We start from the raw sequence: 27,760 nt of genomic DNA, 5'->3' as shown, positions 1-27,760 counted from the left end.
CCTCTCACCCCAGGATGGCGGCGCCCGTGGGACCGGTGAAGTTTTGGAAGCCGGGTGAGGGCGGCGCGTTTGTGTGGCAAGGGAGGCTTGCGCCTTCCTTCTTTCCCTTTTTTATCCTTTCTTCCGTGGGCTAAAGCGCTTCTGGCCCCGGTGGTGGTGGGGAACTGCACGGGCTGCGCTGCCGGAGGAGCGCTCTGCCCCTCAGCCGGCGGCGGTGCGGGAGGAGAGGCGTCTGTGAGCGCTGCTCGGTGCCGGGGGCACTCTGCGGCCAGCGGACACCGTGTGCCCTTGTAGCTGGGGAGTGGCGGGGGCTACGCTGAGGGAGAACTGGGGGACGAGAGCCGCCCTGCAGCGCTCCTGAGGTTGCGTCGGGAGCTTGGGGGGCTCCCGGCATCATGCAGACGTGGGCTTAAAGCAGCGCGATCGGGAAAGGGCCGTGAATGAGATTGGAGAGTGGAATACGAGGGCGGCTGGAGCAGGTCAGGCATGACGAGAGGGGGCTGAGGGGTGTTTCTGTGGGCTGTTAGATGGGGACAGACTTCAGCAGCAGCTGTTGCGATAGGGCAAAGGCAAGCTTTCAAATTACAGGAGGGGAGATTTAGGTTGCATATAAGGAAGAAGTTATTTAGGCTAAGGGTGATGAAGCACTGATGTAGGATGTGTAGAGAAGTGGTGGATGCCCTATCCCTGGAGACATTCAAGGTCAGGCTGGATGGGGCTGTGAGTACTTGATGGAGCTGTGGTGTCCTTGCTCATTGCAGGAGAATTGGCATAAATGACCTTTTAGGTCCCTTTCATCTCAAATAATTCTATGTTCTGAGTGGCAGTGGGCTCCTGGACCTTCCTGTTTCTTACCTTACCCATTCTGGAAGTGGATAGTTATCAGAGTCAGTGCTAATTGCTGTTAAAATTGATTCAGTATGCTGCGAAACTTACTTAGCAGTTTTGCCTTGGGGTGAGTTGATTTAAACAGCAGAAACAATGGGAAAAACTCCAAATGAGCAAGTCCTACAAAACAGGAGAAACCCCTTTGCTCTCAGATTTTTCCAGTTGAATTTGCAGCTAAAGACATATGTTCCTTTGTTGAGATGAGTTTTTGCTTTTGGTTTGTCTGCGTTTTTGGAATTTTTAGTTGTCCCTGGTTTTATTTTAACACAGCAGCAGAAACAAATCAAATTTCAGATACTGAGGTAAATGTAGAGCTGCAGTGGTGTATCTCATCAGTAGGCAAGGCTGTGGTTTTGTGGTTCATGTTAGTCCAAAGGAGTCCTGTTACATGGCTGGCTGGCTTGAAACTCATGGCCTTATTTCTGAGATTGATACTGAAGCTATATCAGAACTGCTGCATGGAAGAATAACAGTCCTAAGACTTGCTGCTCATTGTTCCCATGTGCTTTTTTTCTCCTTTATCTTCCTTTAAAAATTCATATTAGTATGTATTCATGTTAGCTTTTTAACTAGCAGGAGAAAGACACTTGATTTGACACAATTTTTGCTTGTTTACAGATATGGAATATTTTTGATTAATTTTCTAGAAAAATTGGTCTCTTGATATATGCTAGGATGCATGCAATTCCTCCTTGCGAGGAACATCTTGACTTTGGTTGTGTTGTAAAAGTTAACTGCTGTCATGTAGGCACAGAAGGTCCTGGCGTCAGCATCTCGGAGGAGAGGCAGAGCCCTGCAGAGAGCAGTGGTGTAACAGTCATCTATAATCCTTATGCTTCTCTGTCTATTGAACAACAAAGACAAAAGCTGCCCGTTTTTAAGGTACAAGAGTTCTTTCTGGGGTTATTAAATCAGTTAGATGGTGCCTGGCTTTTGTGGTTTTGTCTGTATTTGAGAAAGCAATATGGAAACCCTTTGCAACAAAGCACAGTTATGTGATCTCATTCTCTTTATTTGCTGAAATTGATCCTTCTCATTGACAGCTGTTGCCAACAGTTTTATGGGCTTTGTAGGTTTAATTTAGTTACTGTATTTTGTATGCATAATCTTTGTAGATTTGAAAGATTCTCTTAACTTTTGACAGTACATTCTCTGTAAAATGACTTTGCTTAGGAAAACACTAATGTTAGCTTTCTTTTTTTGTTCAAATCTGGTTTTGGTACCTAAATGTTATGTCTTTCAGCTAAGAAATCACATACTTTATCTAGTGGAGAGCTATCAAACTCTGGTGATTGTTGGAGAAACAGGATGTGGGAAGTCAACGCAAATTCCACAGGTAAATGTGTGTTCAGCTTGGTAAAATCTGGTATTCCCTCAGAGGATTTTGCATGAAATATTAAACCAGCATCCCAGAGCTATGCTGTAAGAATGGAATTTGCCAGTGTTGTAAGTGTGTGTGCATGACCAAAAGGAGAGAAAAGTAAAGCTTCATGTTTGATAGCAGGAACTGGCATATCTGAGACAGAAAGCCTTCTTTCACTCCTGGAAAGGAGCACCCCCTACATTTATGCTGATACAAAGAATAGTTACTCTGCTAAAGTGAAGGCTTTTATAACTTTATCAGAATTAAGTTTAAAATTTTGTTGAAAACATAATTTTGAGAAGGAAGTGTGGGTTTCCTGCAAGTTTTTTATAAATGATTCTTGATTTTAACTTAAATGACTGCAAGCTAATGATGAAAGCCACCTGTTTCAGTGTGAGCACTTGACTTGTGCTGCTTGTCTTCAAAGTGGTTATAAAATGAAGGAAAGAAAATAAAAAATGAAGCAATTCAGATTAATACTTGAGACTCAAACAACTGCTTTTAGCATACCTTCTGACAGTTGATGTTCTTAGAAGTAGTTATCATACTATATTTTTCTTAATTAAAAACAATTACAGAAACCTGAATTGTTTTTAATGGTGAGACAAATAATGCACAAAAAGTAACTGGTTTTCTGGAGATCATGCATAAGCTTGTGTCAGAGCCAAGCAGTGTGGAGAGCTAGCACCTCTTAATCGTACCGCCTTCTTTCCCTACATATTTGTTTGCAGTACTTAGCAGAAGCTGGCTGGACAGCTGAAGGAAGAGTGGTTGGGGTGACACAGCCTCGTCGGGTTGCTGCTGTTTCAGTGAGTTTCTCCATGTCCAGATTTTCCCACTTAATTATCATTATAACTCTCCATTTATTAGTGGTTTTTGCTGAATAACAGGAATGGCAACTCAACTCCTGAATGAATGCTTACCTTCCCTTCAGAATTTCTGATACTGCATGCTGAATTCAGCATGATTAATCGGTTTTGCCAACAATTTCAAGGCCAGAATAGCAGATGAAGAAGCTTAGAAATAAAATTGATTTGCATCAGCAGAAACTATACAGGGACTTAGGATTGTGCAAGGTTGTGCAAGGTTGAGCTGTGATTGACTCTGGGCTAGGATTATGGTTGTATGGTCTCTAACTTGTTTCCCAGAGTAAAGTAGTGGTACAAATCTGTGTGCAGTAACGTGGCCAGTGGAGTAGGTTGTATACTTCTTTTCTTTCTAGCAATTCATACCTAATTTTATTGAACTTTTTTTTTTTTTTTTTCCAGTTTCCCCTGGTAAGAGGGTGGGGGAAAAGAAGAAACCAATTTTATCATCTTTGCATTTAATTGATATGTCTAGGAGCACATATTGTAAGTTAGGTGCACTAGGAGAGGGAGGAGGGATGCTGAGGACAACAATTTGCACTCTGTGTTAATAATATGCACAGAAAGCAGCCAGTGCTGTTTGTTTTCATAATTGCCACCAAGCACTGAAGAGGTGGGCTGAAGCTTTTCTGCTGCCAGTTCCTCTTCTTACAGTAAATTGAGGTGCCTTTTTGTAATCCTCATTTTGCCTGTTTCGGTTTGTTTTTTAAATTAATGATATTGAACTGTACCTGCAGTGTGTCAGTGCACGCTTCTGGTAAAAGTGTTGTGGATTGAGTAATTGTCCACTTTAAAGGTTCACCTCACCCAGTGTTCTTTTACTACATCCACTGTCGTTAAAGAAACAGCCTGTAGCAGTGATCTGCAGCATGTGCTTTGGGCACTTTGCCTGCAGTGTCCTTCCTTCTCCCCTTCAAAGAACATTCAGTTGACATTGAGCAGTTCTACAGGAGATGCTGCGTATGCTGCAATGATTTCTCTCTCACAACAAATGTGTTTCTCTTTTCCCTTGATGTCTTAACATACTGCTTTTAAGTCTAAAATAGGATTACTCAGCTAGGTCTTAGTGTATGGTCACAGGAGGATTTTTCTTTGAGAATGAAACTGCCTGCATCACATAACTATTGCTGGGAGGTGAGAGATGATGATTTATTGCTTTGTCTTGAGCTGAAATAGACTTTTTAATTTTAATTAATGTCTTACCTACTTTCTCAGGTATAATGTGGAGGTTGTCCCAAGTGAAGAGCAATAGTTGGCCAAGGTTGCTTAGTTAAGAAATACCTGAAGTTCTGCTTGCATTACCCAGGCTGACAGTTACTCTGAACATTTGCCTGAAAGTGATGTGTCCATATGGTTTAGGCTGTCATTTGAATGACTGAAAAAGCTTACTGCTGGAATTCTAATAGAACTAATGTGTGTGTTCTGGGGTTTTATTCTGACTGTAGCTTTTTAGTTGTGTTGTAGTTTGCTGAAACCATAGCCTGCCAGTACCTAATATTCTGTAGAGTAGTAAATCAGGATTTCAGCTATTAGCTTAAAACTGGTCCAGGGCATTTGTCTTCCAAAAATTGTTCTGCTTTTAATTATTTGCCAGTTTTCTGATTTCTGCATTGAAATTTCTGTGTTATGAGAAGGAGACTAGCATCATTAGATAACAAGAAAAAAAGTCAAAGTCTGAGTAAATTCAGGGGCATACCAGCTTAACAAATAACTTGTTCTGTATGCTCTGTGTGTGTACTCCTCTTTATTGCATGCCAGCTGTGTTCTGAAACTGTACTTTCTCAGTTACTGACGTGTGGTCTTTCCCCAGCTTTGTGACTGGTTGAAGGACAGCCTTTGTAGGTCTGACAGAACTTTTCACAGAAAATTACTTCAAAACCTGTCTCAAGAAGTGTGAAGCAGATTAAGTTGTGCTGAAGCATCTTCAAGGTTTATTTACCACTTGCATGTTCAGCACGCACTACGACATGAAACAGAATTTTGTATTTAAGATCCAGTCATACTTCAGAAGCAGTAGCTTTGTTTCTGTTTTGATGCTGACTTTCTACGGACAAAACAATGGTGCAATGAGGAATTTTGCTATTAGCTGCTTTTTGTTGACATGAATCTCTGTTGTCAGGTTGCAGGCCGAGTTGCTGATGAAAGGGGTGCAGTGTTGGGTCATGAAGTTGGATATTGCATTCGTTTTGATGACTGCACGGATCCCCAGGCTACAAGAATTAAGGTGAAATAGTGTGTGGTCATTCTGGAAAGGTTAGCTGAAACTCTTACAGCACTTTTGCAAAATCAGTGGGAAAGTTGTGATGCCCGGTATGGAGAGTAGATAGCTTTTTGGTTTTCCAGATGGATACCCTAGGAGTGTATTGAGGTGGTTGTGGCTATCTAGAACTAGGATGTTTTACTGTGCTATTCTGACAGCCACTGTTGTAAAATGAAAAGAGATTTTCAAGTTAGTTGTTGCCAGCTGTTGGTACAGCACTGATGTGACCCCATCTGACTCAAAGTCATTGTGAAAGCCTGCAGTGAATCAAAGCTGAAGTATCCTCACCACCCCAAAAACAGATTTTGATTAAAGTGCAGAGAAAACAGAAGATGGGCAGGCTGAGAGTAATTTGATGTGGATTTAATAGCAAGCTTTGCAGCTCTTCTTTAGCCCTATGAATGATATTAATGTATTGTGGACAGACAAGGGTTTGCTTTAGTTATGTTGGAATTGGAATGATGATGAAAGAAACAATTTACTTTTTTTTTTTTTTTTTTTTTTTTTTTTTTTTTTTTTATAAAAAATAAATTAATAAAAAAAATAAAATTTTTTTTTTTTTTTTTTTTTTTTGAGACTAATAGCACTTTAGAACTGAAAGAAATAGAGATGTTTTGGAGTCTGATTCGTTGTTTGAGGTTGGAAACTTTGGGATTTTTAGCTTGAAAATCAGTTCTTGCTGATTAAATTTATAGTCCCAGGTCATACTCTGAGGGCTAATTAAAGCTGGTGGGTTTCTACTGGCTAGAAATAAAAAAAAATTACTAAAAACATTGAATTAGTTGTAATGTAAAGTCTTGTGTTCTGGTGAGATGTGAGAGAGATCTTAAGTAGTACCTTGAGAGAATCTAAGCTATACTGATACAGAGAATGTTACTTGTAGAGAAATTCAGTCATGTTAAGACAAGTGTGAAGAAGCTTCTATTACCATATCCCTGTGCTGCCAGTCTGTGTTATTTTCAGTGAAGAACAACTAATTCTCAAAAACCAATATGAAAAGTACCAATTTCTCTGCTTATCTCCAGGATAGCACTCACAATTGTATTTAGCTTCCATAGCTGGAAATAGAACAACTTCAAAGATCATTAGAAAATGAAAAGCAAGTAAAAATTTAGGCAAAAGCTTAGAAAATGATTCAAGTAAATAAATGACACGTGTAATTAGGATTACCTCCTAGGCTTTGCTGTTTGGTTTTTTTGTTTGACTTTTTACCATTTTTCTTTGCATTCACTTTTAGTTCCTAACCGATGGTATGCTGGTAAGGGAGATGATGGCTGATCCTCTGTTAACAAGATACAGGTAAGGAAACATGGGCTGAACGTCTGCTGAAGTGCATCTTGGTAAACAACTGGGGTTTTTTTTTAGGCTGAGGTATGATTAGTATAAGTTAAAGTTGTTAAAGTTAAAGTAAAAATGTGAAAATTATTCAGAATTCTGACCTTCGTATGTTAGAAACTTGTTAGAAAATTGATAGCTGCAGTGCCAAACCCAGCAGGATTTGGTGCTGTGATTTTTGGAGTATAACATAAATGGGCCTTGTGGAGTCTGAACTGTTTCATCTGCTAGTTTTAAACTTTTTTTTTTTAATTAATTTAAACAATCAACAATGAGCAGGCTTTATTCTGATATATAGAAAACATTTGCAGTATGCAAATAATAAACCTTGGTTATTCCATTCCTTTCCAAAACAACCTGAATAAAGAAAGCTCTGCTTGTACTGCATGCTTGTTGGTTGTTGTCTACCTTTTCTCTCTTGTTTGCTTCTATGGTTTTGGTTTTTTGTTGTTGTTTTTTTGTTTTTTTGTTTTTTTAATCTCAGTGGTTTTCTAAATGAATGTAAGCAATAATTCAGTAACAAATTTAAACACTGATATTTAATATAGGAAGATACCGATTCTAGCATCATTCAATCCATTTATATATCTTATCTTTCTGCTTTATTTGCAGTGTTCTCATGCTGGATGAAGCCCATGAAAGGACTCTTTATACAGATATTGCCATTGGATTACTAAAAAAGGTTATTTTTTTGATGTGGTCTGCAAGATTTTCCACTGTCGTCATCTTTACTAAACTTCTGCTCCTGATGTTTTGTTAGTAAACTCATTTGAGAGAGGGAGATTTCTAGTTCCTCATTTATCCCACAGCTCACTGTATGTATCAGCTGTTTACTTTACACATCTGACACTTGGGATCCTCTGTTTCCCCCCCAAGGCTGAATTTTATCTTTGCATTACATAAGGAAAAAGACAGTCTTTGTTCTGCTGAAGATGAGTATGAGAAGTGACCTTGCAGGGAGTTGCTGACTTTAAAGCCATCAGTGATCTGACTTCCACCAGAAATTGAGAGTAAACTATGATTTCCTTTCGAATACCCTCAATTCTTTCTTAGCCTTAAATATAAGAAGCTCCACACACATTTCTCAGGTTGATATGGTCACAGGGCAATACAGGTGCTGCAGTTCATCAGTTGTCTTGATCACAAACTATTTTTATAGAGAAGTCACTGGTAATCTGGCTGCTCTGAAACTTGGGTCTAGGCTTATAGCTCTGAAGACAGTCTTTACTCTAGATGTTCTTTGTCTTTTTGATCCTAGATTCAAAAGAAGCGTGGAGATCTTCGACTGATCGTGGCTTCAGCCACCTTGGATGCAGAGGTATATCTCCCAAATTTGGTTTAAAATGAAGTGACCCTAAGTGGCAGCTCCACTTGTGTTCATGTGGAGCTTGTCCTCTGTGCTGCTCCTGTTTGAGTGCTGAAGAAGAGAGGAACACCTCTCCTACAAAGACTGGCTGAGGGAGCTGGGCTTGTTCAGACTGGAGAAGTCTCTGGGGAAACGTCATTCCAGCCTTCTAGTAGTTAAAGGGTGCTTATAATGAGGAGGGAGGCTAACTTTTCACATGGGCAGATAATGATGGAACAAGGGGACCAGTTTTAAATGAAAAGAGGGGAGATTTAGGGAAGATGTGAGGAGGAAATCCTTTACTAAGAGGGTGGTGAGACTGGCACAGGAGGCGCAGAGCTGTGGGTGCCCCATCCCTGGAGGTGCTCATTGCCTGAATCTGAGGCAGCAAAATCCAACTTTTAAGTTTTTTAAAGTAGAACTTTATCAAAAGACTCAAATTTATGGAAGCTATATTCAAGTAATAATAATTTGACTTCTTGATGTCGTTAAGTTTTCCCCCTCGATTCTTTGAAGTTTCAAACTGAAAGTATTTGTCTTTATTTTAATGGAGAAATTCAAGGATTTCTTCAACCAAAATGATACTGGTGACCCCAGCAAAGATACCAGTGTGATCCTTACTGTGGAGGGGAGGACGTTTCCAGTTGACATCTTTTACATACAGAGGTGTGTTTCTGTTTGATCTTTTCGGCGGTGATTAAGAATGTCTAACTTGTGGTGCCATAACGTACCAGATCAGCTATAATAAGGTGTAACGTTCAATTTGGCAAACATAGCCATTCTTTCAAAGTACTTTCATAGTTTTGGTACCAAGAAACTAAGGGCATAAGTATAGATACAAAATTGAATGAATTTTCCACTTCTGTGAGCAGCAGGAATGCAGTTAAGTACAAAGGTGATGAAACATCGTAAGCTATAGACAAATTAAAGGAACTTTTTTTCACCTGAGTTTATTTTGAAATGAATGCATAGAGCCTGTCAGAAGCCTCCTCAGCTTTAGTTTATAGTGGTCTCCATTCTGCAAGTGATTTGTTCTTTTGCAGTTGGTCTGGATGATCTTTGAAAGTTCCTTCCAATTTCTACTCTGCTTTTCTGTGAGGGAGCTGAGGATTTTAAAGGCAGTTTCATAAATGGAAAACATTAGAACAGAGTTCTCAAAAGAACTTTCAAATGTGTGCATGTGAACTCACATTTGTACAAATGAAAATCATGTTCTACTTGTGTCACTTCCCATTGGGAGATGCTACTCTTGCATGTACTGGGAAATGTTTCTAATGATGGGTACATGAATCATATGGAAAAAATAAAATAGTAGCATGTGTAAAACCTCAAAATTACATTTTTCTTCTTAGAGCAGACACGTGGTCATGTGAGTTATATTTGAAGTATCCACTTCAGAATATTTGCTTGAGAAAATGACGTTAAAAAAGCTCTTGAAGTGGTGGGATTTTGCTTATGGCAGCAGAACATGTGCAGAATGACTTTTTAAACTCAAAGCATTGTCAAGGAAAAAATGAGTTGCTGTTTTTAAAATTTTTATTATCTTTTAAAAAGCAAATAGATACAAAATCATAGAATCATAGAATTGCTCAGGTTGGAAAAGACCTTAAAGATCATCGAGTCCAACCACAACCTAACCATGCTACCCTAAGTAACAATATTGTGTTCTCTCTCCACAGTCCTGTTCCTGATTATATAAAATCAACTGTGGAAACTGCAATGAAAATTCACCAGATGGAGAATGATGGTGATATACTGGCATTTTTGACTGGCCAGGTACAGACAACAGTACTTTTTTGCTCAACAGTGTTGTACTGTTGACTTTGTGAAGCCTTTTCAGATTCCTGCTTTCCTTTCTTCACTGTCATTAAGATGATGAACCTTTCTGTCAATGAGAGCAGAATTAGACTGGTCCCAAGGACTTCCAGAAAATGTACTGATGCAATGGTCTGAATTTATCAGAGCTGAATTTATCACAGCTGATAAGGATGGCTTTTCTCATTTAATACTGTGTGGCTTGGCCTTGTTAATACATGAACAGTGTGCTTTTTAGTGATAGTCACACCTACAAAGTTGTCAGTTTGACAGTGAGTCATGTTAATAATTAGTGCAAGTGGAATTCTACATATAATAGTCTTAAAATCTGAAGTCTTTGACAGGAGAAACAAATTGCTGTATGATTAGATTAAAAAAAAAAAAAAACAACCAACAAGTATATTTTTCTGCTGTGTACCAGTTAGCTTACTTTTGCAGCCTGGAAGAGTAAATTAGAGATAGCTTACAATTCCACAGAGCAGAACAGACTACCTTGAATGGCCTCACTAGCATCCTGCATGTTTCTGAAAGAAATTCTTCATGCTTATAATTGATTTGACTTTGAAAGAGAGAATTGAAGAGAATATATCTAAACCTTATTCTTTTTTTGTTGTTGTGTTTTGAGAGCCACAGCTGATCTCTGAGATGAAACACAAAGTTGAGCAATAGGTGTTAATGCTGTTGCTGTGTCATTCTAGATCGAGGCCTACAGCGCAGTCAGAACAGATCAGCCCCTCATTTTGATCTCACACATTGAGAGATGCAGAGGAAAATGGGTCTTTTTCTTTATTACTGAACTTTGTTCAGCACATCTTTCATGATTTTTCTCATATATTTGTGGTGGGACACTGTCTTGAACAACAACTGTTGTAATTAATATAAATAGCAACATTAATATAAGTAGTAATTTATATAAGAATATTGCAAAATTGAGGGACCTGGTCAGATGGTTCTAGATTTTGAAAAATTAAAATTGTGTTAGGATTATTTTGGTGCAGGTCTCATAGAGGTGATATCTGTGGGATGTTTGTAAGTGAAAGCACTCTCATGCTCTTTCATCTTGCTGTGCTTCTAGGAGGAAGTGGAGACTGTAGTTTCTATGCTAATAGAACAGGCTCGGGCCCTTTCTCGCACTGGAATGAAAAAGCACCTCCGTGTTCTCCCCATGTATGCTGGGCTGCCTTCTCCTGATCAGATGAAAGTATTTGAGAGAGTTTCTCGCAGTGTCAGGAAGGTAAAGTTTTAATTTAATAATCTCTGCCATCCAGAAGGCTGCCTGTGTTTTGCAGCTTGATGCAAAGAATGTTCACATTGTGAGACTGTTGTGAGCTCCTACAGAGCAAAACTTTTTGCATCTCCTAATAGTGCCTGTCATCTTTCACACTGTGAGCCCAGAGCATTTTCTCTGCCTTCCCTTTTGATCGTCGATCAGTGCAAGATATGTTAGTTCCAATTCTCCTTTCTACCTCAGCTTCTCAATCTTTGGGAGTCTTTTTACATACCTCACGTATTTATCTTTGTCCATTTGCAGCTTTTGCTTATGTCCAGACGTAGCTTGTTACACTCTGAAGTCTGCTTTCACCTGTTATCATTCCTTTTTGTGGACAAGGTACCTAGACTAAGCTGTTCAGTACCAAGAAAAGAAAAATGAAGGACAGAGTGGGTAAATTTGCATGAGAAAGAAGTTAAACCTTGCTTGACTTGAGTTTTAAAAAAAAAAATAAAAAATCTTTGTTTTGACTTCTGGAAGCCTTGTTTAGATGTTTAACATCAAAGAACTATCATCTAATTGGTCATGATTAGTGCTTTCTACTTGAGCAGAGCTTGTGTTGGGGCAGAGATAAACTGACAATTACATGGAGTGAGTTGTTATACTTCTTGTGCCTGCTGGAGTCTAATGGGTAAAGTTGTTCATCTCATGCTGGAGACTGTTGACAGATAAATACTTCTTTTCTCTCCAGGAGGATTAACTGCTGAGATTTACTTCTTTATTTTCATGTGAAATAAGGATTAAATTTCGCTCTGTCACTTGGCAGCAATTCTTTTTTAATATTCTAGGACTCATATATAAGTATACAAGAGCAGGAATACTAAACGTGGACAATTAATCAGCTCTGTCCTCCCCTGTCACCTGCCCTGCTCCTGTGTTACAAGTTCAGTATAACTGAGAAGCATAAATTCAATATTTTAGTTCACTAATTAAGAACATTTGATTTACAGTTAGATAACGTTTTTCTTTGCAAACACACCAAGTTCTTCTGCGTTTATGAAGAGGAGATAAACCCGAATAAGAAATAGATTGTGAAACATATCATATATTTGTAAAAAATAGAGTTACATCAAGTTGAGGACTATTTCTGCTGCTTTTACTGTATCCTTTTGTACTCCAGAGTGCGTTTACTGGAACTGTCCTATCTGGGATCTTTTAAGTATCTTGTATGTGAGCCCTGGTGCACTGATGCTAGTGCCAGCACAGTTGAGATTGCAGGGTTCACAGTGTCATGGCTGTGTCTATATCTGCAGGTGATAGTAGCCACCAACGTTGCTGAGACTTCTATCACCATTCATGGCATTGCGTATGTAATCGACTGTGGTTTTGTGAAGCTTCGAGCCTATAATCCCAAAACAGCCATTGAATGCCTTGTGGTGGTACCAGTGTCCAAGGCTTCAGCTAACCAGAGAGCAGGACGTGCAGGCCGGAACCGCTCTGGGAAATGTTACAGGCTCTATACAGGTCAGTAATGGCGTGTGTTGGGAAGGTGAGCTTGCTGGCATGACTTGCATTTTGTTTTACAGTGGCTTTAGCATTGGCATAAGGAGAGCAAAACTGCATCTTCTTTCAGCAAGAGATAGTTACTCTGGCTTATTTAGAAGTGCTTTGTTCATACCTGCTAAGCACCAGAAATCGGATCTTTTTATGAAACAGAAATACGAGCTTAGCAGGGAAGTTTCACTAATTGTCATCTTGCAGTGTTGATACAACTTTGAGAGTGGCAGCTCTGCACAGAATTCTGCCTTTCAGTGATTTTGATTTCTAAAGATTCGCATCACTGAACAGCAGCCACCTGTGCCACACTCTTCTGTGACTAAAGTATCTGCTAACTGCGTGTCTGCCAAAGGATTGCAGACGTCTGTCAGATGACAGAGAAAAACTTCCTGATGTGGTCTCCATAGCAATAGGTGCCAATCTCAAATGCTGCCTTGAAATACTGAAGCTGGCAGTGTACAAAAATAACTGTTACAAATGAATCTGTCAGCCACTCGGCAGTGCTCGGAATGCTGCAATCCAACTGCCTCTTCTCTCAGCTGTTGAATAGGAAAGGCCTTACAGCTGAGCACTGCAGTTGCATATGTGTGCCTCAGGTTCCATCTGATGTTATCAAGCTTTGAGACTTAGAGATATCGAGCAAATCACTTTGAAAAGTGTATGTGCTTGCCAGCAGTTGCTACGTTAAAGACAGACATGCTTTGTTCCCTAAATCTGTGTGTTTACTAAAGAATCAAGAGTGAATGCAATTGCTCTTGCTTTAAAATTAACAGACCTTTCCATGGACTATAAGAGCCTGCAGACTAAGGGAAATGCTTACCAGATCATGGAGGTTAACAATTTGTCATTGGGTTTGGGTGACAGAGTGAAAACTCATCTGTGTGAGATGTGCTTGTGTTTCACAGGGACAGGTCTTTGGCTGCTTTGGGAGCAATTGCTGATACACCGTGAAATTAAAAAAAATCTGTTTTTCCTAGTTGTCTTTCAGAAGTGTGATCCTGCACCCTTTGAAACTGAAGTAAAATAAAGCACCTTCTCCCAAAATGATCTGCAGCATTTTTCAAATTGGTGTTTTAGAGAATTTTCTGATTTAAAAAAATCAAACTATTGGAAGAAAAAGTATTTCCAGATTTCTGTGAAGAATTTATATTTCAAGTTAAAATGTGGGTCAAGTACATGTGTGATAAACATGGAATTTTCACATTAAAGTAACTGAAAATACAATCATTAAAATAATGTCATTTTGAGAAAGAGTTCTTTTAACACCTATGAAGTGTTCATAGTCAATAGTTTTAAATTGAAAAGGGTAGTTTTATCGTGGTGACTTGCACACAGGAAGAGCTGAAACCCAATCCCAAATATCTTTGCTTTCCTGTAACAGAGGAAGACTTTGAGAAGTTGCCCAAGTCCACTGTTCCTGAGATGCAGCGCAGCAACCTTGCACCTGTCATCTTGCAGCTGAAGGCTCTGGGAATTGACAACGTGCTCAGGTTCCCCTTCCTTTCGGTGAGTCCTATGCAATGAAGCATGTCATCTTCCTTTAATGCCAACAGTGATCACTGGGTGACTTGTTGGTAACCCACTGAACCAGTCACTATTGCTTTGCTAATTTGGGAATTACACCTCATTGACCACTATCAGGTGGCAAAGTATCCTCCTGGGAATCAGCTAGTGCAAGTAATATGTGACAACTTAGACACAACAGCTGTTGTATTTTAGAGTTTGCTGTTACAAGCGTGGAGGAGTTGAGAGCAGTTTGGAAAGAAAAAGTCCTTAGGATTCTGTGAAACTATAGCTAATTTGATTTTGATTTGCACTGAATTTGGGGGGGAAGAATCTACAGAACTAAACCTATGTTTGTCCACCTTGTTAAAAAGAGCAATAACAGTTACTGGTTTCTCTAAAAGTTTCTAGCTACCCTTGTGTAAAGAGAAGATAGAAGAGAAAGTTGAGAAGTAATTGATGTCGTAATTGCCTTTGAATAAAGAGAGTTTGGCCTAATTCTGTGTACTGATAGGATCTTGAGAGTCGTAGTGATGATCCTGAACCTGTTGAGATGGCTCTGACTTGCAGCACTGGTGGTCAATGAAAGGTTAACAGGAAGATTCTGAGAACTCTTTTCATTTTGTGTGTGTAGAAAGATCATTAGAATGATTTTGTGAAGAAGATCTAGGAACTTCTGTGAAAACTTTTAGGTTTTATGATGAGAACTTTAAACAATCCATGTTTTTGTTTTCCACAGCCACCTCCTGCACAGTCAATGGTACAAGCTTTAGAATTACTGTATGCTTTAGGAGGTAAGAATATTATACTTTGTTTTACCTATGATTTTCTTATGGGAGTTGTTCAATTAAAGCTTTTTTTTTTTTTTTTTTTTTTACTTGGTTACTTCACACAGGTAAGCAAAGGAAAAGCAAAGGAAATGACTTTCTGGGAGAAACTAGAAAACTGCATAGAGTATAAACTAGAGTGTATCTGTTTTGATTATGCAAAAGCAGATTTTACTGCTATCCTTCTGTGCATTAACTTGTGCTTTTGTGAGAGGAATCAATAATTTGCCATTGCTAGGAACAGGATTCTGAGCTGATGATGGTGTTGACTTGATTTGCTCAGGCAGATCTTGTGTTTCTCCAGTTCTTTAAGAGCAAAGTTACAAAGTTATAAAAGGAAATAGGTCACTAATTAGACCAGTACGTGAGTAAGACACTAAATTCACATGCGTGCATTTGGATAGGTTGTTGGATATTCAGTCTTTCATTTTGTGTTACTATACCAGTGATGGAAAGTTCAAGTATAAACAAGAATAAAACAAGTTGGGAGTAAAGGTGTGACATCTCTTGTGGTCAGACTAATTTTAATAATTCAGTATTTATCATATTCAATATAACTGTTACTTTATTTCTTCCTTGATTGGACTTCAAGAAGCACAGAAAGCATTTTCAGTTTTTCTGTTAACGTGTTCCTTTCATTATCTGATCTTGACTCTGCTGTGCATTGTAAGTACAGTCTGATACTTGAGTCTGAGAGCAGAAAGTCACCGAAGACTGGAATCAAGATCTAGCAAAGTGTGCTTCCCAATAGCTCAGAAAACAGAGATCACCTATTAGTTTTTGTAGCCTTTCATTGGTAAGATGTTGAAGGCTTTTTGAAGGCTATGATTCTGTGATAATGTAACCAAGAGGAAAAAGGTAGTATAGAAGAGTTTGTGTAAATTTTGGAAGCTTCCAGTGGTCTGTGGCCATTTTTTACATCACTTACAAATGCTGTGTTGTAATTTGTGGCAGCTGGTGTGATTCTTACTCTTGTGGAGCTGTGTAGCTCGTTGCCTGGGATTTTGTTCTGTGCTGGTTCCATTGCATCTTGAAAAGCAGGGTTCCACCTGAGGCACTGGGTTCATGGCAGCCAATTCGGCCTGGAACAAGCGCCTTTGTGCTGGCTCTGAAGCGTGTTGCAAGGATGGATTTGCAGCCAAAGCCACCTTAGGGAAATGGAGAGGAAAGGTCAGTAAACTCACTGATCAGCTGTCTGCTGTTTTGGCATAAGCATTATGCTCATGGTAGTTTCACGGGAGAGCATGGAGCTGTTACTCTGTTGGCTGTCCAGCTTTTGTAGCAAGACAGAGAAGCTCTGATGTTGGTGTTTGAGGTAGGAAGGAATACATGCATGCCTGTCATACAGGTTAGCTCTGAGATTTTTGCTGAAGTTTCAGGTTTTTGCTAGTTTTGTGAAGATTTCTTTTTTTTCCAGAGATAAAGCTGCCCAGGAGTTGGCAAGTGCAGTAAAGGTTGCATTTCTCTTATGCAAGTATGAACCTCTATTTCAACACTTGCATTGTAATATCATGTAAATGTGCAGTTTAGGGTCAGGACCGTGCGGAGCAACTTGTGCAGACTGAGATAGTTCTGTTGAATAAACACATCAGTGCTCTCAGACTGATTATTTTTGCAGTGACGCAAACAGATTACATCAGGAGGACCTTTTCTCAGCCTTCTCCTTTGATGCCCATTTGAAAGTCAGAGTTGTCAGCTGGAGTTTATTATTTTTAAGCATAATTTAGAGGCGCACAGATAAGCTGGCAAGAAGTGACTTTGTTTATAGCTTTATTTCAGAGCCAGTGTTCTGTTGAAGATTTGTTTTTGTGTTGCTGTCCAGCCGGGTTTAAAATCGGATGTCCTCCTCCCTTAACCCATCACTGACTAGTGATTGCACTTGAAGCTTTTTAGTGACAAGGTGTTGAAGCATGCTTACTAGTAATCTTTTCATATCTTTATCTAAGCTTTCATAGCTATATACAGCAGTTGCTTCTAAGGTAATTTCAGTAAAGCTGTTGCAAACTTGTGTCCATTGTAGCTCTTCCCTGTAAATGCAGGCTTACATCTACAAAGACATCTGCACGCAAGCTGTATATATCCATATACAATTGCACTGACACAGAATTCAGCAGAAGCCAATAGCCTATGGCTTAATATACCTGTAGAAAGTTAAAAAGATGATGATTTCTCCTCCTCCCCACTTCAGAACCCAGTTTTGTTTCTTGAAATTCTTTAAGTTAGGTGCTCCATGTTCTAAGGTAGCACTTAAGCCTTGGTCAAATGGTAACTAATCATACCTTAATTTTTTCAGTTTCTCTGACTGCATGTTTAAATATATTATTTCATCACTATACACAGGATGCATTTTGTAACTGTCTCCAAGGATAACTTTTTTACATTAGGTGCAGTATTTGTGTTAGGGTAGGGGTGTGGTGTGTGACATAAAAAGTGAAACATAAAAAGTTCATTAAAGGTCTTATCAAGTAATAAAGGAAAGTAAACATTTGAGAGATAGCTGTGGTGTTAGGTGTGCTGACGTAAGTTGTTGGAGCTGTCCTCCTTTGACTTCATTTGTGGTTTGGGTTTTCTCTGTGTGGCTTTTTGCCACCACCCCATCTGACAAATAGCATGTTTATGTATGGTGTGGGCCACCGGTGGTTCCTCACTGTGCTCTGGTTGGTTATGGTTATTTATACAGTCTGCAGTGCTCCAGTGTCTGCTGCACTGCTCCCGTCGGTTTGTCCTTGTGTGGTTTCTCTCATGCTCTGAAAACCAAGCTGCTGTGCCTTCATCCTGTACCACTCCAGCTCCAGTAAAAAGGCTACAGCTGGAATATGGCTGGCAGCTGAGTTGCTGATGCACCAGGCAGGCAATCTTTATCATTTGTGCTTCTCTAGATGCTATTAAATTACTTCTCTATGACCCAAACAGATGTAACTCAGAAAACTGACAGTGTTCCTAGGTGTATTTGCTGTATTTTTAGCTCACAATTCTAAAGAAGTCTTTCTGTGCTACTTTTACCTGCATCACCAATATGTTTATCAATGTGCTGCAGGTTTGGATATGCACTGCCGTTTAACTGAGCCCCTGGGAATGAGAATAGCAGAGTTTCCTCTGAATCCGATGTTTGCAAAGATGCTTCTGGAATCAGGTAGGTGGGGAAAAAACAAAATTTTCTTCATAGTCTTGTGATGAGTAGTGGATATTGCTCTAGCAATAGTAGCATGCTATTAGATATAGGCTAAACTTGGAGCAAGTTTTGTCTTGGTATAGTGTTGAGTAAGAAGAGCCATTAAACTCATGGGCCTCTCTAATAGTGACCAACATTTAACACATTAATAATTAAGATTAATACACTGTCTTAATTTTCCATGAAAACATTCACTCATATTTGCAAAAAAATCTGAGTTAGATATTTTGTGTTGTTATACTATAAATATATATATATATATTCATTTATATATATATTTATATACACACATATTTAATTTTCTTCTATTCTGTGTGGTGATAAGTTGAATGGAAGACGATTTCCTTTTCTGAATTTTTCCACCTGCTTTTCAGGAAATTTTGGCTGCTCCCAGGAGATTTTAACAATTGCTGCAATGATGCAGATTCAGAACATCTTTTTGATCCCGCCGAATCAAAAATCTCAAGCTGTAAGTTCAGTCACACTTTTTTTTTTTTTGGTACATTCTATATTTTTAGTTTTCCATCAAGTATTTTATTGGTGCGTGCTACAGATTGCAAATTCATTTGGAAATGAAGCAAAGCTTTGAACTGTACCTAGTGGTTCCAGGTAAAAGGGGAAACTGAGTAACGGTGGGGTCCATGTGTCCCTTGCTAGTATGAGCTGGCTCCTGAGGAGCAGAAATTTGAAGGGTTATAAACCAATATTGGCCAGCATGAGAGGTTGTTAAAGAAGGGGGAGGGAAATAGAAAAACAAGCCGAGCAACTAAGCAAACTTCCACAAGTTCTCCTTCTTTTTCAGAGAACAGAAAAGAAAGTATTAGGTGAGACTGAGCTTTTGATGGATATCAGGAGCCTAATTTTAATGGGTCTCTCTTAGATTTTGTGGGATTTATTTTCAGGTCATTTTTCTAATTCAAGTTTAAGAGCACCACCTCAATATATATGTGTGGTAGAATGTAGGTGTCGTGTTGAACAACTGTTCTTTATGGTAAGAATTCTGGTCATTCAGTCACCAGGAAATACACCAGTTTAATACTGAGGTCATTAAACATGACTGCTTTTAAAATGCATTTATCTTCCTCCAGGCCAGGCAACACAGAAAGTTTGCTGTGGAGGAAGGAGATCATCTCACAATGCTTAATGTTTATGAAGCCTTTGTCAAAGTAAGTCAATACAAGTGTAAGTCAATACAAGTGGATTTGTGGGAGTGTGAAGAACCTGGGTGTCCCCTGTTCTGGTTCTGGAATTTCTGGATATAGAATCCTCAAGCCAAGGACTTGCCAAGTCTGTTGTGAGATAGTTCTGCATTAAAAGATTCTCTGGCCTTACTTTGCCACAGATCTTCTGTAGTTCATTTGATCATGGAACAAAATTCTAGTAGTTCAGATGTGGCCCAGGATTCTTATCTGTAGGTAACTGTATTTTCAGAGAGATGGGGATTTTTGGAAGGGTCTAATAAAAAAACAAGTATTCAAATTTTGATTGAAATTTGTGTTTCTACAACTTTTTATAGAAATATTTGAGTTGTACTGATGATAAACTACATCCAACTCGAGCAATCTTTCCGTAAAACACTGCCTCATTATTTTGCTGGTATGGAGCACTTCTATAACAACATGTTTGTTAAAGTCTTGAGTTGAACCAATATAACCACTCTAGGATTTAAAAAGAAAACTTTCCTCTTCCTATTCCCAAAGCAATCAGGCACTAAATGAAACTTTGCCCGTCAGATTTTGATTCTGCACATCTCTTAAAGCAGCTGAATGCAGATTCTTGAATGAAGTATTGGCTTCTAGAGAAGGAGACCAATGAAAACAGTATAAGGAAAATGTTGTTTACATTTTGAGATTAAAAACAGACTCATTTTTTATATGATGCATTTGTCTGCCATTTAGAGGTTGTTTGAAACGTGCTCTGTAATTACTGTTGCTACCTACACTTGATAGCTGCTGTGTAAGAAGATTTTCAGCAAAAAGGACAATAAGTAGCCTTGTGGAATACAAAAGAAAACTTAATAAGATTGTGACCCGGAAGAGATTGTTTGTTGTTTTACTGGTGGCTTTTCATGGTAATTTCTTTCTCCTTACTCTGCAGCACAGCAAAAGCTCTCAGTGGTGTCAGGAACACTTTCTGAACTACAAAGGACTTGTTAGAGCTTCTGTTGTAAGGGAGCAGCTCAAAAAGCTTCTTGTACGCTTTAAAGTGCCAAAGAAGTCCAGTGAAGGTGAAAGTTTCCTTCTTTCTTCCTTCATTTTCTTTTAATTCTGTTGCACGTTTTGAGGGTAGACTCTAAATTGCCAGTGTGCTTCTTGCCTTTCTTGTATTTTTTCATGGCGTAAAAATAACATTGATTAAATCCATATATTTTTTTTCCTAAAAATGACTGTGAATGAGCAAATTAGTGTACAATTAACACATAGTCCAGCCTTCGTTAGTTACGTTTCCAATAAGAGATCATCACCTTTGATCTTGGATTTAAAGGACAAATTTACAAAGAAGTTATAAGAACGTCACCTCATTTCTTCTTCTGAAGAAACATTTCTTCTTCTTCTGTCCTTTACAATAGGCCAGTTTTCTGCTGTATTCATAATGATGTATAGACATTGAGATCTGATTGCTAGCTGCTGTGTGGACATGAATACCATGACTGGTTTTCAGCACTCATTTCTAGCAGCTCTGAACAATCAGACCTTAATGCTTAGCTGTCACACAGGTTTGCTCTAAGGACTTTGTATCGATCTTCTTGGAGGCTTCAGCAACTTTTGTTTTTTACAAGAGATTGCAGGACTCGTCTTTATTTGCTCTCACAGCTTGATGCAGCATGAGAAGTTGTCTGAGATCATCAAATGATGCTGAAGGGATTTTTACCTTTCCATTGACTAATTTTACAGAAAAATTCTTTTCTTCAGGTGATCCAGATCCTGTTCTAAGATGCATAGTTTCTGGATTCTTTGCTAACGCAGCTAAATTCCACTCTACTGGAGCTTACAGGTAATATAAGTAGTTTCATTACAACTCCTGCTTAGTTGAAAAGCTTGTTTGATTGGGTAAATCTAAGCACAGCCAACAGATGAGTGTGCTTCTGCATGCTTGCACTAAGGAACACGTGGCGATTGATTTACTACATCTTTGGAGGTTTGTATGTTCAAACTGCATTGATGTTTTTCTTTGTCAAATATAAATAACAAGTTATTGATAATGGGGAATCTGTTACTAACAGTAATTAATTTATGTTAATGCAAGCAAGCACCATGTATTTGTTCTGTTGCTTCCAGTGAACTGAATGAAACTCTGAAACACTGCTTCTTCATTTAATGTAGATCACTACATTATCAGTTGTTTCTCTGACCAGGATTTAAGCCTGGTTTCAACTGAAAGCTTCTTCATTAAATAGAAATCTTTAAAATTTGCTCCAATTCTTTCACTGTTGCCTTTTATTAACATTTCTACTGGGGATGAAAGGAATCAAATTCTAAATAATAAATGTTCTTTTTAAGGACTATCCGTGATGACCATGAACTTCATATCCACCCTACTTCAGTACTGTATGCAGAGAAACCTCCACGCTGGTAAGTTACAGCAACTTGTGCTTGCTTTGTGATCTTTGTAAGGCATTCCTGGCATCCAGACATTTTTATGATTGTCTTTCTTTATCAGTGGAGGAATAAACGTAGAAAGTCCTGGTTCCTACAGGAAGAATTCAGATGGTATTTCCTTTGCAACACTTGGTAGGCAGTATCCGAGTAAATCAAAGAAAGATGGTGATGTCTAACTATCAGAAAGCCTGTAGAGGTTGTAGAGCAAATTGACCCTTTTTAATAGGTGTCTTGTACTATAGCTTGGTCTGTGAGCAGTCTCTATACCTAGATAGAGCTAGGATTGGTTTTATTAAGCCTAATAAATAAATGTACTGTCCAGCAGCTGCCGCTTCCTAGGAGAGGGCATGTGCATGCAGTTCATGGTCAAAATCTTTGAAAACCACCTGTTTGGTGTTGATGGCAGCACTGTTGCTTGGAGCTGTCTTTCAAGGCCATGTAGGATCGCCACTGCCAGCCTGAACACTGTTCTCATGGAATCCTGTAGGATTCCTGTGGGTTACCTTACCTGGCAACCCTAATTTCAACTGCTTGGGAGCATCTCCTGTATGGAGGGCTTCAGTTCTTCATCTGTTTCAGATGTGTATAAAATCTGTTCTTTTTCTTCTTGCTTTTTCTTAGATTTCTTTTTAGTTGTATCGCTCCATTTTGCAGAAAAGAAAAGTTTGTACTCCTTTTGTTTGCTTTGAGAGCAAAATACCAATTCATGAGAAACCACAAAACTTGTGGCAGCTTTACTGTGTATAGGAGGCTGATAGTGACTTATGCCTTTGGTGACTAACTGTTCAGAGTGTGGGTTTGCACTCCCTTGGTAGACTTTCCCTGCAGTGGGGTGTCTTCAGAGTTAGGTTGTCCTTTCTGTTCATGTGGGCATGGATGTTTGAGTCCATATAGCTGGCTGTTTCTGAATCTCTTCCAGAGGATGTCCTGGCAGCAGCTAAAGCTGATTTCTTGCTCTAATCATTATCTCTCATGCAGACAGAAGAGATATTCATGCTGTAACTTCAGCCCAGCTTATTGTGGACCCAGGCTTTTGGTGTCTTTGACATCCTTTCTCATGGCAGAACAGAAAATAACTAACATTCTCTTCTGAAGTATTTGCTATGAATCCCCTTAGTCCCATTATCTCTTTTTATACCTTGTTGTCTATTCTATTAGTATGTGAAGTTGTTTTTAATGGTGGTTAATTAATTAAGAGTACTCTGAACAACCCAGAAAAAAGAGGCAATTACTGCATAATCTACAGACTTTCTTATCATGCTGTGAATATTCTGTGTCAGCTTGTATGTGTATCTTAATATGGTGTTAATCACCTCTCTCCCTTGTCTCCTTACAGCACAAACATGTTTTTCTTTTCCTTCTCCTAGGGTAGTGTACAACGAAGTCATACAGACTGCCAAGTACTACATGAGAGATGTGACTGCCATTGAATCTGCATGGCTCGTGGAGCTGGCACCTCATTTTTACCAGCAAGGAACGGTACGGAATCAGCATAAAGCCCAAACGGTACCACTGCTGTGTTAACAGCTTTGTATCTGAGTTTTGCAGTGATTTTTTTGTTATTGTTTTCATCTATTTAATAGTAGGAAAAAAATAGGCTTTTTTTTTCGTTTTAGGCGTTTTACTGTAAAGAAAGAAAATAGTAAATTGATGCATGACAGCTTTTTGCCCTATTATCCAACCAACAAATGTGTCTGAGAAATTACAGAACAACATAGCCCTCCAAAAGATGAAATCTTCAGCTATTCTGCACTTAAATATGGATATTTGGTGTTTCTTCTGTGAGCATCACTGTGACTGACAGTGTCATAGTTTGCACAATCATTCACAAGAGTCTTTGTATCATTTGCAAATGTTTGTGCAAATCCCAAGCCCTTTGTTTTTGATTATCTACTCCAAAAAGTCACCTCTGATCTGTTAAAAGCATGAAACATAAGGGACAGCTGCTGTTTGTACAACCTTTATTGTAAGTTCTGTTGTGCAGTATACATACTTAGAGGAAGAAGAAAGAAAAGTGTATAAAAACCTGAAGGGAGGGCGGAAAGAGGACTGAGTGAGGCTCTTTTTGGTTGTCCCCAGTGCCAGGCTGAAAGGCAGCAGGTACAAACTGTATCACAGGAAGTTCCATCTGAACATCAGGAAGCACTGGTTTGCTGTGCAGGTGATGGAGCAGTGGCAGAGGTGCCCACTATGAAGTCTCCTTGGAGATCTTCAGAAGCTACCTGGTTTTGGGCACACTTCTCTGGGTGTCACTACTTGAGCAGAGATTGGGCCAGACGGCCTCCAGAGCTCCCTTCCAACTTTAACCACCCTGTGATTCTGTTCTTCACTTCATCTTTTAACAGTTGCCATCTTTTTTTTTTTCTACTATTCTTTATCAACTCTGTCCCATGCAAACTCATCAGTTTAGTCTTATTCCTTCTGATAATTGAGAGATCTGGATTGGCAATAAATACTACCTAAATATTAGTCATGCTGAAGCTGCAGATACTGCATTGTAAGTAAATACAGACAAGATTACCAAACTGATCTTGCATGCGAGTTTCCCATGAGATATTAATAATTATTGAGCTTTATGTTATGAATTAGTGGACTATTTCCAAAATGCTGAGGGGAAGCAGGCACTTGAATAGCAGACTGATGCAAAACAAGAGATCTATTAGCATATGAGCAGCCATATTGCAAAAAAATACTGTTTCTGATCTGTGTTTTGATCTGTCTCACTATTGGACTTCTGTAAGAATTTCATGCTTGCTTGCTTTCACTTCCTGGGGTTTTTGGAAAAAAGAAAAACGCTGTACTGCATGGAGCATCTTAAAATGTATGCATGTGGATACAGTATATCAGAACACTGGTGTTCATGTAATTGACCTGGGCAAGGTTTTTTGTTTAATAGATGCTGAGCTTTGATCATTCATCTCAGTTGCGTACACATTTGCCAGCTATAAATACCTTTACAAAGTACTTGAATATTTTCTGCCTTTTACTCTAATGCCTTTGACAAAGGTAGTAATGACTGCAGGATACATCGTTGAGCCTTTAGCTGCAGATATATTCTGCAGGTGTGGTGATGAATGATGAGGCAGCATTCCTGTTGTATCAAATCTGCTGCTGGAACAGTTTGTCCTTTTGACTCACATGTTTACATGTTGTAACATCCCATAGGTAACACAGCATCTTATTATCATATAACCTCTCCGTGGGCTACAGCATGGTGTGAGGTTTTCCTTTAAATAGGTGGTGCTGGGACATGTGATTTGGTGACTCATTCAGGCAGAACTGGAATTGCTTTTTGGAAGAGGAGAGTTGTCTTCAATTTTTGCAAGGCAGTGCTGCGACTGTTGTGGATATTCTACAAGATCACATCAGAAGCTGATTTTCATGCTTGCAGCCTTTTTGATTCAATAAAGTTGTACTTAGCTTGCAACAGGGCAGAAGCATTACTTTCATCCTAGAGTAGATGAAAGTTATTGGAGGTAGAGCTAGTTTTGAGGGAAAGCACCTCTTTTGGTTTAGCCAGTTATCCTCGTCAGTCAGGAGGCTTAGGTGTATCGATAAAAGTGTTTGAAAATCAGAAATGAAACTGGAGTTATACTTGTAAATTTTGAATAAACAGTTAACTGCTAAAGTACTGTAATTCAGACCCTTTTTCTTCTGAAGGACGCATCCTTTTGCTGATGTATCCCTGAAACAGGATCGTTTGAATTCCTGTATCAGGTTTAAAAACAAAACAAACCAAAAAAAAACCAATTGAACCTGAACAGGATTCTCTGTCAAGACTTTTTCCTACAATTTGATTATGTTTTTAGACAATTCTGTCTCTTTTCAACTTCTGCAGTGGTTTAAGAAGATGATTTTCATGTTTTCATTCCATGTTGCTGTGTGCCTTTTTCTTTCAGAGCATGTAGGTTCCAAGGTCCAATGAAACTATAGCTGCAGCCTTAATGCATTTGTTAAAATCTTGTTCTTTATGCACGTGTTCCTGGTGTCTGTGTTGGGAACATATGTACCCTTCAGTGCATTTTTACCTGTTGACAAGCTGCATCAAGTGCTGAGTAGTTGCTGTGCTTGGAGTTAATACAGAAGTACCTGAAGATATTTTACACCAAGCCAAGATGTTACTTTTGGATGCATGGAGGCTGTTTGATTTCATGGCTTTATCTCAGCTGTATCAAGGATATGCAGGGGCTTGGGAAGGGTGGTCTGACATGTTTGCATTTGTTTTAATTTGGGATTAATGAGTGGAAGCATTCCAGTTGAACTTTTTTGTAATTGTGGTGCACATGCTGAGTGTTTTTTCTCTCTCCTTGCAGCATCTCTCCTTGAAGGCAAAAAGGGCTAAAGTAGACGACCACTGATTTGATGTGACTTAAGCCTTGTGATGGCAGATGCTGAATCTACCAGTGATTTGGAGCTGGCTACAGTCCACCCAGCAGCCAGTTCATTGCCAACGTGATGTTACATCAACTTAAATGTTAAATGCCTGCCAGGACCTGTAGGGATTTGTGCATGACCAGTACACTATAAACCTATGTAGAGCTTGCACTGCAGACATTTTATTCTTTGCCTAATTGACCACTGTTGTTAATGTAGGCATGTTGCTCCTTTTAAATTGATAGACAAAAAAAAAGAGGACATGCAGGACCACAAAAAAAGGAAAAGAAAAAAAAATCCTGGAGAGAAAAAATTTCCTGGAGTGATGTCTGCCTTATGAGAGTGGGGAATAGGGTACCCTGCCTCCTGTTACCTAGAGCACTGTGACTACTGCCAGCCAAACTGAGGCTGACTCCTGACAGCAGGTAGCTCAGGGCAATGAACCAGCCCTTGAAATGCAAGGGACTGCCATGGAAACATTGCTTTCATGTTGGACCGTAGCAAAGTGGTGCAGCTTGTGCTCCCAAGCAGTAAAAGTCTCCTGCCTGATGCTGAGCTGCCTCTTGCTCCCTGTCTTTCAATAAGTCTAATGTCTCAATTCCATACAGTAATATTTGAGAGCCCTTGTCTGGGGAAGGGGAGGCAGAGTAGCTCAACCTTTTTGAAAGGATTAGCTTTTTTCCTCAATCAGGGGAAATCACACATGTTCACAGTTACTCAAATTCACTGCTGAGACTTTACTCTTTTTCTCTCCCTTGATAAGAAAAGCTGTTAACTTCTCATTGCTTGGAAACCAGAGGGCACTGGTTTTGGCCTCTTGTTCAGCAGAGATGAAAATATTCTTATTAGGAAAGTATAAAACCACAGTCCTATGTATTTTTTCTAATGAAGAATTTGTCCTTTGCTGCTTGGGACCACATGTGTTTCTGTAAGAGAAGAATGCTCTGAACATTTGCTTCTTTAATCAGGATTCCATGGCTACTTTTCAGTAAAGAGCTGTATTTTAGTGTGTTTCAACAAGACAGCATGTATACATATATTTATTTTTTTCTATCAATATTTATTTTAGAAACATGTCTAAAAACTTTATTTTTGTAAAGCAGTTGATTTGATGAATGCTTTTGACATGTTAGCCATGATCTTCTTTTTTAATTAAGAAAAAAGAGACTGAAGTATGTAAATAGACAAAAGTTACATAAAGTAAAATGCCTCCTTTATCACAGGACTGCCTTGGAAACTTTCCTGGATTTTTCTTTATGTTCTCCTGTCCAACCACTGCAGGAAGCATGTTCCATCATGTGCAGTGTGCAGTGCCTCCATGATGGCCAGCACAGAAAGATGTACTGGTCCCCGTGGATGGCACCAGCAGCATTACAAACAACATCACCTTCTTTGTCATTTTCACTGTGAGCCTCACCTTTGTATTACTCTCTTTTAGAATGGAAGCTCTTTGGGGCAGGGACTGTCTCCTAACCAGAGCTGAGGGCACTGTTGGCACTTACTAAAAAGATTCAATTTACAGTTTTTTGTTATTTTTCTTTTCTCTTAAAGGATCAGAGAAAGAACTGAATACGAAGACTTTTAAAACGTCTGTGTCCCTCCGTCCTCTGGAAATATTTTTAAGAAAAATAAAGGCATTGAATCAA

At 39.0% G+C, this 27,760-nt stretch overlaps 1 protein-coding gene across 3 annotated transcripts; it reads left to right on the top strand.

Moving 5' to 3' along the window:
* DHX35 (DEAH-box helicase 35) lies at nucleotides 1–27,760 on the top strand. 3 transcript variants are annotated; one of them, XM_042834531.1, is made up of 22 exons: nucleotides 1–54; nucleotides 1,637–1,770; nucleotides 2,132–2,224; nucleotides 2,983–3,060; nucleotides 5,237–5,341; nucleotides 6,615–6,676; nucleotides 7,325–7,394; nucleotides 7,971–8,030; nucleotides 8,611–8,723; nucleotides 9,737–9,833; nucleotides 10,948–11,106; nucleotides 12,396–12,606; nucleotides 14,021–14,145; nucleotides 14,882–14,936; nucleotides 18,007–18,102; nucleotides 18,516–18,610; nucleotides 19,230–19,307; nucleotides 20,239–20,368; nucleotides 21,054–21,135; nucleotides 21,642–21,713; nucleotides 23,108–23,219; nucleotides 26,054–27,760. In XM_042834531.1, exons 1-22 carry the CDS (start codon nucleotides 15–17, stop codon nucleotides 26,096–26,098), a joined length of 2,112 nt encoding a protein of 703 aa, XP_042690465.1. In that variant the 5' UTR covers nucleotides 1–14; the 3' UTR covers nucleotides 26,099–27,760. The 3 variants fall into 3 exon arrangements, with proteins under 3 accessions (XP_042690465.1, XP_042690464.1, XP_042690466.1); XM_042834530.1 differs by having other exon boundaries at nucleotides 23,108–23,246; XM_042834532.1 differs by lacking the exons at nucleotides 1–54; nucleotides 1,637–1,770; nucleotides 2,132–2,224; nucleotides 2,983–3,060 and adding an exon at nucleotides 3,849–4,251 and having other exon boundaries at nucleotides 23,108–23,246.

This window comes from Centrocercus urophasianus, unplaced genomic scaffold, assembly GCF_019232065.1.
Source record: "Centrocercus urophasianus isolate 14NV4802_14NV808 unplaced genomic scaffold, USGS_Curo_1.0 seq_47, whole genome shotgun sequence".
Taxonomy (NCBI): domain Eukaryota; kingdom Metazoa; phylum Chordata; class Aves; order Galliformes; family Phasianidae; genus Centrocercus; species Centrocercus urophasianus.
This window is presented reverse-complemented; position numbering and strand designations above follow the sequence as displayed.